The sequence below is a fragment of the Clupea harengus genome, chromosome 14 (genome assembly GCF_900700415.2).
Source record: "Clupea harengus chromosome 14, Ch_v2.0.2, whole genome shotgun sequence".
NCBI classification, from domain to species: domain Eukaryota; kingdom Metazoa; phylum Chordata; class Actinopteri; order Clupeiformes; family Clupeidae; genus Clupea; species Clupea harengus.
In genome coordinates this window covers 14,931,893-14,944,963 of record NC_045165.1, presented here as the reverse complement: position 1 = coordinate 14,944,963, position 13,071 = coordinate 14,931,893, and the positions used below count along the sequence as shown (strand labels likewise).

The following is a 13,071-nucleotide window of genomic DNA, read 5'->3' as shown; positions in this document are numbered from 1 at the left end:
TCCTGTAATTTGTGTGTTGTATCGATTCATTTCTGTATTAGTTTAATGTTAGTTGTCCACCGTCAATGCGGTCGTTATTGTAACGTATGCCGTGCCCTCATGTCCACCCATTGCTTGAGAATACCCCCCACGTGTAATACCCTATTAGCGAGCTTCAAAATAAAAGGCTTCCTATCAAAACAAGCAACGCTGCTGTAAAATCCCTCTAAGAAACCTAGATCGCCACAGCATTAAATTCCACTCCCTGTTGTAATTCTGTAAACAGGTTCAGTAATGTGGATAGTCGCAAATTCTAAATGTGTGGCTCCGTATTAATGTTTGTCACATTCCTTCAGCTGATCCGACGCATTGTCTTATTCTTGTCTCTCACAGTTGCATGACACACTAACCTGTCCACACTGAAAAACAGCGCTATTCAGAGATCTTCGACGTTTTTGGTAGGCTACCTATTTATCATCAAGGACATCAGACGCACCGTTAAAAACGATCTGCACTGGAAGAACTGAAAGACTACTTACCCATTTTGTATCTCTTACTTCCCGCGCGTAATTTGGACCTTAAACGGGCTTTTGGTCACATTTAGTTTGTTTGTCAACTGTGTTCATAAAACATTTGGATAAAATGTTGCTACACTGGTAATATTACCGTATTTTAAAAGAAAATATTACTGTGAAATATCCTCGTCCGTAAAGGAGTTTGAATTGATCATCACTAATTATTGAGTGTATGTGTAATTCTCCAACGAAAACGAATCTCGACTCTTTGTGTTTCCTAATTTTACATCACTGTTTGGGTAAGTTCTAAGTTTCTAATTCAAACTTCCAAATAATTATTCTCTTCATTAGTGTTTAGTCGCTATTAGGCTTAGCGAATACATTCTGCTGTAAGTGTTCTCTGCACCCCTCAGAATAGTCTGCATGTTCTTGTGGCAATCACCAGCGCCGTCTAGTGATTTCCCGTGCGCTTGGTGAAAATAAAGCACCTGCTCCAACAGACAGCAACAGAGCAGGGCATTGCAAAGCAGAACAACCAGAACTCTGGGCCTGTGTCATAAACATGAACATAAATCAGGATATCTCTATGATGTTCAATGCTAGTTGTTGGTGCTCACGCTTATTTTGTATAGAGAGTGTCACTAAGGTGCAACCAGAAGCCTATATTTCGGCATGTAGTTAATTCTGACTGCACAGTTATTTTGTGCGATAACAGCTGTGTGGGGCTGAACATATTGGGTTATTTGGTGTATTAATAAGATACAAGGTCGTTTTACAATAACCTCTACGTTCTGAATATGTTATGTATCTCCGTTATTCATGAAGTTTGAATTTATTAATTCAATTTCAATTCAGTGAGAAATTAGTTAACTTGAGATATAACCAGTTCAATTAGGTATCAGTGGCGTAGATAGCCTATAGGCTCAACAGGTAAGATTTCCCCTGGTGGTAGATAGGCTACTAATGAACGTATTCTGTTGAGCTCAAAACGACCAAGTGTTTTTCTGTTCATTTATCGTAAGTGTATCTTTATGTTCTAGTTAGGTTCCATCTCCCTATCCCTTACATCACCACCACAAGTTAATGGGAGGTAATCTCCACCATGTTAGGAGTCGGTCAAGTTTGGAGGCGGAGTGTGTTTCATTCAAATCCTCACCCCAGTCCTATAAAAGGGGAACTTGTGTACAGTCAAGAACTCAAGTGCAGAGGATCAGAACGGATGAGAACGCACAGCCACCCAAGTCTCCTGTAGCAAGGCCAAAGCACGGTGGTCGCGCCACCCCCGTTCGGCATGAAAACCATCAGAGCACTTAAAAATGCAGTCATCTGTCTTATTCTACTGCCTCGCTTCCTGGTGGCTGCGATCATGCTCTGGTTCCTCGATTTTCTGTGCGTAAGGAAAATAGTGTTCAAAATGCGCGAGAATGAGGGGAGCGCGGATGATCCCCCTCTGTGTATCTCTGATTCCAATCGGATGTTCAGCCTGGGGTCACTGAAAGCGGTCTGGCACGGTCACAAACTGGACTTCTTTAAATCGGCGCACCTGGGACATGAAGCGCCGAACACCGAAGTTGTGCAGCTTAGAGACCGAAAATCAAGCCGGATTCTTGACTATGCGAAAGGCAAGAGACCACTTATTCTAAACTTCGGTAGTTGTACCTGACCGCCGTTTATGACACGCCTGAAGGCGTTCCAGCGGGTTATAAACCAATACGCTGATATAGCAGACTCTGTTCTTGTGTATATAGAGGAGGCGCATCCGTCAGATGGATGGGTAAGCTCCGATGCGCCATACCAAATCCCCCAACACCGTTGTCTTGAGGACAGACTGAAAGCGGCAGAGTTGATGAACCAAGAAGTGCCGGGTTGTGTTGTGGTCGCAGACAGTATGGATAATTCGTCAAACGCCGCGTATGGAGCGTATTTCGATAGACTTTACATACTCCAGGACAGCAAGGTTGTGTACCAAGGCGGCAGGGGTCCGGAGGGATACCGAATATCCGAGCTAAGGAACTGGCTTGATCAGTACAGACACAGTATTGAAAATTCCAGAAATATCGTCATTCATATCTAATTTAAATTTTCGTATCCCCGACGCATTTAGAAAAGTGAATCAAGGCTGCTATCATTGACACACTCCAATCCCTCGAGTGTTGTTCCCTGTTTTTCATCATAGGACTCAACCCAATTAAATTGTTTGCGAAGACGAAAAACTGTATCATCACAAGACAAGAAGTTGTGTCCTAGGTCGTTAGTCTATTTTACTCTTGGGCATCTGAACATCTTCATTAGGTATTTAATCAATTATGTTGTTTACTTGTTAGTTATCAATCGCATATTTGTATATTCGAATTATATTGTTGCTGCATTTGTTATGCCCTCATCTCCCTGTTTTGCTTTGTACAGAGTGAATGATTGAGGGGATTCTCCTGCTCATTGCTCAATGCTCAATGACACATACACCCCAGTATCGTTGTGAAGTTCGGTTTTTAAAAGGTGCGTCACCAGAAAATCGATACTGATGTTCTAATACTGGTGCATATGTGCGTGTGCATTGCCCTTTTTTATCCAGTATGTTTTGTAAATGATACCTCCTTTTTATCGAACACATTTTGTAAATAAACAAACTTCTAATTTAAATGTTCTTCTGTGGGAAACAATGTTTAATATGGGAAACATTAATATTAGGAGAGGCACATTTTGTAAGTGATTCGCATGGCATGAACTATTAACGAGCACATTTAACTCTGGGAGGAATAACATGCCATTTGACACGTTGGTGTTTGCTTCAGTAGTGTTTTGTGATTCACAGCCGTTCATGTAATACAAAAATAACTTCAAAAGGGATAACTTTTAAATCTCCCTCCCACACATGTCATTGGGACATTGTTAACATTACAATTCAAGGGTCAAATAAGTGTGTGTGTGTGTGTGTGTGTGTGTGTGTGTGTGTGTGTGTGTGTGTGTGTGGTTCTCTTCCTGTATTCTCAGGCTACAAAGGGACAGGCAGTATTTTAAAATGCATTAAAGAATTGCAGTCAGTCCACTGAACCATGAATAGAATCCTCTCTGATTACTGAATGTACGGAGTGGCACGAGCAACATGTTTATTTTTTTCTCCAAAAGACAAGTAAGGCCCTCTCAACATGTGCCATGACCAAGAATATTACTCTCCTAATTTCGCAGGCTTTGTTTCTTGTATTCATTTTACAAGTTTTGTTAAACTGCTGCACCTTCTGTGCATATTAAAATGGGGTGTGCGCATCTAACAACACTTGTGATTCATAACATAAATCTGATGCTTGTTTCACTTTGCTAGTTGTAGCCCAAATATGGTGCTCAGCTGTACAGTGTACATGAAAACTGTTGAGGATACTTTTTCTATCATACTGACAGGTCACAAAAATCTGTTGAAAAAATTAAATGAATCAAGGAAACATCATACACACATCATTATTTGTCATCTTTCACAATATTGAATGTTGTTTTGGGTTGAGTCATTTATAGCCATCATTTCCTGATCTGTCTCCTCTGCCGAAGCCTGTGATTGCCCCCGCTACCTATTCAGCATCCCTTCTCCTTTCAGTCGTGCTGATTACCTTCCATTTCCTGCACACAAAAGAGTATCTCCAGATGCTATTTTTAACCCCCCAGTCGTAACACTGCCAGACCGTTTTATAAGCTCCGAAACCAGTCTGACGACCACAAAAAGGGGGAAGAAACAAGCCTTAAATGTTCACCTGGGAGGTGAACTCTCTTACATCAGGTGAAAGTAAGCGTTGAAGTTTTCTGTGTGATAAGGTTTCATTTACGCCATATTGTACATTACACTGAGAGGCTCCTTAGTGTCACACTATGGGGAGGAAAAAAGTTTCGAATCTGGTATCAAGCTTGTGAGGTACAGTATGTGCAGGTGCATCCCCGACTCCAGCGCTGGTCATAATCTTAAGGTCATAGCCTCGATTCCCAGAGAATGCACTCTGACACAGAATATAGGTAAGTTGCTTTGGACAAATGTGTCTGCTAGATGAGTGGATCTGTGAACACATGATAATACTCAATATGTTGTTCACATACAGGGAAACAACCAGTCTGATGAGGAGCTATTGTAAAAATTCACCTCGACATTGATGGGTGTTAGACAGACCAGTTTCTTTAAATATGGATGACATTAATATAACTTAATATCACCTAATAATTTCACTTTGTGATATCTCTTAACATTTTTGAATGTGCATGAATGTTTTCTCCTTCCAAACAGCGCAGAACAAAAACAGTTCACTCAGATTATATAGATTTGAAAAATGAAATGGACTACACAAGAGAGATGGCCTTCTCCATGATATGCTCGTTTTGTTTAATGTTATTGAACAAATATGTTTGTTTGACCTGACATTTTGAAGTCTGTGCGCATCTTTATAAAGGACTCTTTAGTTGTTTTATTATTTTGGATATCTTTTCTGTTCTAATAATCATTTTCTGTCTTGGTTACTAGCGTTCAATGTCACGCTGACAGTGGTTTGTTGACAATACATAGGGGGCAATATGTTCCAGACATGGTCAAATCTTCTAGATAAGGCAAAATAGACATTTCCAACTCTTCACACCATGGCAATGCATAGTGCACTGCATAAACCGGATAAAACAAAGGGTAAAATATTCTGTAGTAAAATGATAAAATAGTAAATATTAATATGAACTCAACCACACAGAACTGTGAAGAAACCTGTAAATGTAGTCATCTTATCACTCTGTAATACTCCTTGTGTACAGTATGTCTATCCCATTCTGGTCAAACATACATATTAGATCCTATATAGAGATTGAAGTGTCACGATAATCCTTTGATTGATTAACTCTGATATCTGCATTGTCTAGAACATTTCCCATGGGTTAGGTATAAAGGAGATTATCAAGGGACTTCTTTATTTGTTGGCAACCTCTGATACCATCCTGCTGTCGGTTGCTTAGTTACAGTTTTCTTTTTTTCGCTCTCTCGCTCTCTGTTGCGACTGAATGGTGTCCTTATCCCTGACAGAGACAGAATTACAAATCTAAGTCTGGATATTCATCTTCTGTTATATCCTTAGGCAAAGAAACTCAACCTTGTCAGTTATCAACTAAAATCTTGTGCCAAGAAGAATAATATGAAGTACTGGTTTTTGAAATGTAAAGGTCTTGGCCATCCTTTCAGTCACTGGCATTATGACTGGGAAGATGGAGAAGTTCAGTTAGATTTGTATTTCTTGCTATTGACTGCTTTTTCTGTGTCCTGGCACACTCACAACAAAGTAACTCGGATCACAAATGTTCACTTTTTCATATCAGACAAATACACCACCAATTCATGTGATTCTACCACAATGGAAAATAGATTTAGTGAATTTATTATGTTACATTATTCCCTGAATGTAATGTAGACTGAAAAGAGGGGTCATCTCTAAATGTCTCTGATAACTGAAAAGGCTTTCAGCTTTGCTTTCCTGCAGTATGTTTTCCTGCTTATTGCCTATAGAATGGGCCAAGAAGTTACCATGGTAACATTTTTGGAGAAAATAATCAAATTCTGCCTGTCACTGCACCTCAACTTGAAAGGATGCCGTGTATGTTCCAGCTGATCATTTCATCTCCAGCAGTTGCCAAATGAATTTGCTTTTGTCAAATAATCAAATGAATGAAAGTGTCCCTGTCCCCAAGAAGACAATTAGCCTCAGAAAAGAAACGAGAGAGTCATATGATAATAAAATGTAAGTCAGCACTTGACTTTAAACAACAGGGATTCAGATTCTACCTTTTTGGGGGCTAAGCACTTGTAGTGAATGCATAACTTCTACAAGTTTTTATGTTTTAATAGACCTTGTTCATGCAAAAGAAATCAGCTAGTTACTTTTGTCATCTGTGCAGGCTTTAGTCACACAGACAAACAGCGAGGAGAGTTCAGTCTAGCAAACATTTGAAACAATGTACTTGTATTGAACAATGTGTTTCATTCCTCTTCTGAGAACCAAGAGGATAATCTCCCTTTTCTACAAAAGACATCATCTCTAGCCATCAGTCCTGACAATTGTTTTTTTACCATCTGGAAGATACTGGAGCCCTACTGCATCCATCCAATTAATACATGTTGCATTGTTTGCAAAGGCGGTGCCCAGGGACCTGAGTTCAGTGTTTGAAAAACATTATTCCCATTACGTGGCCCTCAGCGGAGAATTAGCATGAGGACTAAGCTTTGCCTCTCTGGCGTCATGGCCAGTGACGCATTCATAACCAGCATATCCCTGAGAACAACAAATTAGAATGGACTCAAAAACTTAATAGCGCTCGGATGACGGTTTAAACCGAGGGCTTGACACAGTTCAAAAGGGGAGCGCACATTCTATTGCGCAGCGACTGCCAACTCAGCTGTGTTTTTTAAGTTCAAATAATATTATTTAGTGGGGATTTACAACTGAAAAGTGTGCTGATTGCTTTGTATAAACTGGAGTTTAAGTGTTTTTTTTTTTTTTTTCACCGGCTTATTGTCTGAGCTTAGCTATCCCCGTGAATGGAATTGAATTGAACCGAATGTGTAATCAGCAAGGATGACGTACAGTCGAACAGACCCCTCTTTGCTTTTGTAACACGGATGCATATTACATTTAATTTTCAACTAACTTGTTTTCTGTCGTAGCTCAACCAATTTCCTGGTTCAAACAGGCACACAGAATGATACAAGCACAGAAAATGTCTTTGGAGCATTTTAAACATGTATTTTAAACTGTAATGTGAATGGATCCAAAACAGCACACAGATAAAAGCACCCCGTCATTTTTTTATAGGCAGTACCAGGAGTCTATTCATTTTTTGTTTTAAAAACAAATCTCACAATCACAAACACAAACAGGAGAGAACAGAGAGAGACACACACACAACAAAGGGTTGTCAGACGAGAAATTGACAGAAAATGGAGGTAGGGAGACAAATTCAAAGAGGGATGTGTAAGGAGAGATGGGCGAGTGAAAAAGAGAAGAAGAGAAAGAGAGCCCTCGACAGATGAACACACAGCGTTTGAGAGAGATGATGAAGGAGAAAAGATGGATAAGGAAGAAGAGAGAGAGCAGAGGGGATGGCAGCAGTTAAGATTTGGGCTGTGGGGGTGCTGTTGGTGGTGGTTACAGTTACAGCAGTGGTTGTGGCTGTGGCGGTCTGTGTGTCTGTGTGTGTGTGTGTAGGTGTGTGTGGGTGTCTTTGAGTGTGTGTGTGTGTGTGTGTGTGTGTGTGTGTGTGTGTGCAGTGACGGCAGAGACCGGGAGCACACTCAGATTAGTGCGCCTGGCCCTGTTTTACCCAGGCTTTATCCTGCCACCCAGCCACTCACCTCGTCTGCTCATCACCCTCTCCCCACCCCACCGCCTCCACACAAACAGACACACACACACACACACACACACACACACACACACACACACACACACACACACACTCCCTCTCTCACACGCATGCACACACACTATCCCACACAAATACACAAACATGCACACACTCTCTTACACACATGTACTTATACACACACATACACATTCTTGCACACACTGCCATACACACACTTATGATCTATTCATTTATTCACATGCATACACAGTCACACTCAATCTCTCTCTCTCTCTCTCAATCTCTCTCTCTCTCTCCCTCCCTCTCTCTCTCTCTCTCTCTCTCTCTCTCTCTCTCTCTCTCTCTCACACACACACACACACACACACACACATACTTACTGTAACACACAGTGCACTCGGAAAGTCTTCAGACCATTGTCATTGTGGAGTATTGTGTGTAGATTGATAAAATAAAAATGAATACAAAAAATTGAATACAAATTAATTGAATCCATTTTAACATGAATCTGAAACATAACAAAATGTGGAAAACCTGAAAGGGTCTGAAAACTTTCTGAATGCATACACACATCCACAGACACACTTTCACATACACTCACAGATGGACACATGCACACTCACATACTCAGAAATGAATATACAAATAGCAACATCTGACACACAAACATTAAACACACACACACACACACACACCCACACACACACACATACACACACACACACACACACACACACACACACTCACACACGTCCACAGCGCCACAACTCCCCCTACAGCACGACAGAAACCACTGTGTTTATTTTCTCACCTCATCCATCACACACACACCTCCCACAACAGACATCAACCTGACTCTAGACCTGCCCTGGCTCAGATCAGCCCATTGGGAACCACTCCAAAGTGCTATGTGCAACTGACCCTCATAAGGAGCTGTATTACCCTTTCATTATTAACCAATATGTGTTTGTTCAAATGCCTCCATCCTTCCTCTCACCCAGCATTCTTCCTCGTCTACAACAAACTGGCTTGCCCCTGTGCTCTGGAGCCACTGGTTAGTGAGAGCCACTGGTAAGTGAGAGCCACTGGTAAGTGAAAGCCACAAGCGGCCCCTTCATGCATAACAGTGTGTGTGTTTGCATCTGTGTGTGTGGTTTCTAGTGTGTGTTTGAATTTGTGTTTGTGTTTGTGTGTGTGTGTGCGTGTGTGAGCATGTGATTGTGTGTGTGTATGTGTTTGTTTTTGTGAGTGAGTGTTTATGCATGTGTGTGCATGTGATTGTGTGTGTGTGTGGGTGTGTGTGTGTGTGTGTGTGTGTGGGTGTGGGTGGTTCAATAGGAGCTGGACAACAGAACTCATGTGGCCTCAATGGCTTTCCCTGCCAAAGGGTCTGTGGAATGCAGACCCCGTTGCACATGCGCTTCTCCAAGGACTCAGCGATGACACAGAAAGAGAGCTCTCAGGGAATGCTGAAGGCTTGTCTTGGGCAAGCAAAACTGTCATTTTGTCCTTGTTTATTTGTATTTGTCTTCATGTCCCTGGTGATACTTTTTTCTTTCTTTGTTGCCATTTTCGTTTGCTGAAGTGACCTGGGCTGCCCTTGGAAACCCTGATGAACCAATGAAATTACCCCAGCTAAAGATTCAACCCAGTTCAGCCTGGACCAGATTGGATTGCGTAAGGTGAAATGGAATCCCTGCCTGTAATTCACGCTTTCAGTCAAGTTATGACATTTGTTTGTTCCGCATTTTATTGTATTTCCCTATAATACCCTCAAGGCTTGCTCTGATCGAATCCATTGATCTCACGGAAACAGTATTCCAAAGGCTTCAGTCATCATTTTACAGTGATTCTCAGAACTCCTTTGGTGTGTTATCACTCCGGTAAACAGATGGGTCTTTCTTGGGTCTGGCCGAGATTAGTCCTGGCCAGGCCCACCCTGTGAGATGATCTCCAAGGCTCTGAGGCCAGGGACGGATTGTGCCCTTCTCCCCAGTACCACACGGTACAACAGCTCTCCTCTCCAACACACTACTTAATCAAAGAGCTTTGCATGCCCCCACCCCCCCCAGGTCATCTGTGCCCTTTGACCCCCCCCCCGCTCCACGTGAAGGCGGTGCGGCATGGGTCGGCTGTGCTTGTGATGCAGCCTGGTGTGTGGGCCTCTGCTTATATCATCACCCCCTAATCGTTTCCTCTGTTTTCCAGGAATGCTGTGCCCTCATCGAGAATATTTTTTTTTAAGCATGCAGGCGTGACGGCAAGGAGGTCAACAAGCATTAAGAGAAAAACATGTCCCTAGTCATGCGTGCACTTGATGGAGCAAAGAAGATGGAGAGAAGAAAAAAGAAAGAAAGAAAATCTTTTTCATTATCTTTGGTTTCATAAATTTTCTCCCACATGAAGCTGGAAAGAGAGAGGCCCCTGTGTGAATGCAGTGTTTATTTTAAGGCCTCAATGATGCCTTTGTTGGGGATCTTCACATTGACAAAACAGCTGCTAGCCTGTGGAGGTCTATGATGGAGGATTCACATTAAAGCTTCCAGGGTCACTTGTCTGTCTGTCCCCTTTGGAACCGAAGATGAAAATTTAAGGATGGGTGTTTTGGTAGGAATTGGAGCATGGCCCATTTGTCTTTGGTTAAAACTGACACACATACGAGGATTTATCAAGCGTTACTCAACACAATTATTCAGCTAAACTCTGAGCTGTCTCACATAGACTTCTGCACAGGGTGTGGCCCATAGTTTACTCTGCTGACCCTGGTTGCTTTTCTGAAAAAGTTTGATCACGTCTCGATGCCAAGCCTCTGTAGTGAATGTAGATAACATAATTTCTATGTAGATAATATCAAATAAAACTTTAAAACTTTACGTTGCGAAAAGTGAAGAAACTGTATTGGGTTCAAACATGTGTCATTACCTGGATGTTATATCACCTCACAGTGACTGACCTAACCTTGGTTTAGAAGAGGGGCCAGAAGATGGCTTGTTGTCAGTTAGTAGTGTGGTATAGACAAGAGGACACATTTTTGCCGTTGTTGTTGCTTTGCATATCACTTCTTTTTACTAAGCAGCAATAAGGAGTTCTGTTCCAAAACTAGTAACCTAACTACCTAAAAGGCATGCAAAAACCTTGCAAACACCACCAACAGCCCAGCTGACACTGATAGAAGCGTGCCAACACACTAACTGGTGTCTTTTGGCAGTATAGCTGGCAATGTCATGCTGTAAAAGCTTTCTTCCATTTTTGCAGGGTATTCCAGCCCGGTATACAGAACTACATATATATATATATATATATATACATATATATATATATATATATATATATATATATACATATCCTGGATAACTAGTGGGAAAGACACAGGTGTTTATCTGTCCTTCACATGACCATATGCTGTCAAAATGAATTTGAGGATGGTACCAAAACTAGTTGCCTATAAAAACCATACCTCAAAAAGTGTCAAATTGTTGCATAGTGTTACTTTAACCAATCGCCTCCACTTAATCTGTGACACCTTGATTGTACTACTCTATGAAGAGAATTGAAGGTCAACACTGAATGAAAATCACACATTAACCCTCGACTGCTCCCCTCTGGGGCTCAGTCGCACAAAATGATCTTGATTAGTGAAGATGGCCTGTGAGGAAAATGGCCACTTGATCCTGATGGCTTTGGACATACAGGATAGCAGGAACAGTTTGTCCAGTGACATCATGATGGAATGGCCCTCCGGGAAAAATAGTCCCCCCATTGATTTGTTGATATCCTCTAATTCTTCTGAGCACAGTTCTTCAAAAGCACCAAATGCTTTTGTTTCGGGCCAGCTTGGACAAATGCAAAAAAGGAGAGCAAGAGAGAGAGAGAATTAGAGAGAGAGAGAGAGAAAAGAAAGAGAGGGGCCATGACGAGATAATACGCTTTTTTTTTCTTTCTTCACTTCGGGTACTAGCTTGCTAAACAAGCGACTTCCAATTGAATTAGCCTCGCTTTATTTCATACGGACAATCCCGGTAAGTCAATTACCCCGCAGCGGCAGAGTACAGTGGGTTTTCGATGTCAGAGGTGAATGCCCCCTGATGCATGGCAGCGTGCCTGGAGGAGTGCACACGAGGGCAATTCATTCCCAAGGGTTAAACCGGACCGCCACGGCACTCCACTACTCCATCTCCGGGTCAGAGCGTGTTGAGGGTCAGTGCAGGTGAACAGTGTTGATGATTATGAGAGAAATCTATGATGCTGTTGTGCAGATGTAAACACGGTATTATTTCCAGTAACTCCTTCTCTGAATGATCAAATGCACTGGATTACAGGACCATCATTTCATATTCCGAGTGTGATATTTGCATATGACGCTCGGAATATACCCTGTATATTCCCGGATTATATCCTGTAACTCATCTGGATTGACCAAGGTAATGGGTTTTATTCTCAGGGAACATGTTTAGAAAATTGTAAACCAGATTTATACTGTGAGTCCCTTTGCAAAAAAGGTCTGCGATATGAACAAATGTAAAAAAAAAAAAAGAAGAAAAACACTGACAGATATTTACACTCAATAAATACAATGAAACCCTAAATCCTAATCCTACTAAAAACAGAAAAAAAAGTGAAATACAATGTCAATTCATTCACATCCTCTTTGATCAGCTGCTTGGCAAGATGAAAAATATTCTGCTGAACTGCAGACTATCTGCCCTGCTAGGTATCTGATCTGCTAAGTACTATCTGCCCAAGACTGAGGCCGTTTCCTGCCGGTGGGATCCTCTACAGGGAGAGGGCCTGTTGAGTGCTGGGTGAAGAGGACCAGCTGGTCTCACAGTGCACCTTTACCAGCTGGTGCCTCCGGGCAAAGGCCCATATCAGGGAGTGAGTGAGGGCTCTGTCACTGTGGAGATGGAACCAATCCAGAAGCTGCTATGGGAGATTTCACATGGCCTCTCACACAGATAAGAGACAGCGTGTGGAAATTACTAGCCTCTATCCTGTCGTGCTTTCACACATACTGTGTGTACGCTCACATGTATGGGACGTATCGTATGCAGGGGCGGAGATCCCATTTCATTGTAGGGGGGGACAATACATGGTAAAATTTCGGAGAGTAATTCCGGGGGGGGGGACATGAAAAAATTGCTTTCACGAGAGCTAGCATAACTTAGCTGCTAAATACCGAATTCTCAATAACATTTACAAACAGAAA

At 41.9% G+C, this 13,071-nt stretch overlaps 1 protein-coding gene and 1 long non-coding RNA gene across 2 annotated transcripts; both read left to right on the top strand.

The window, feature by feature from the left end:
• The first annotated feature begins 252 nt into the window (after positions 1-252).
• dio3a (iodothyronine deiodinase 3a) lies at positions 253-3,552 on the top strand. Its single transcript, XM_012836741.3, has one exon. It carries the CDS (start codon positions 1,786-1,788, stop codon positions 2,566-2,568), a length of 783 nt encoding a protein of 260 aa, XP_012692195.1. The 5' UTR covers positions 253-1,785; the 3' UTR covers positions 2,569-3,552.
• A 5,634-nt stretch (positions 3,553-9,186) lies between these two features.
• On the top strand, positions 9,187-10,754 carry LOC116223459. Its single transcript, XR_004165103.2, has 2 exons — positions 9,187-9,547; positions 10,074-10,754. It is a non-coding gene; the product is annotated as an uncharacterized LOC116223459 (long non-coding RNA).
• Positions 10,755-13,071: the final 2,317 nt, after the last annotated feature.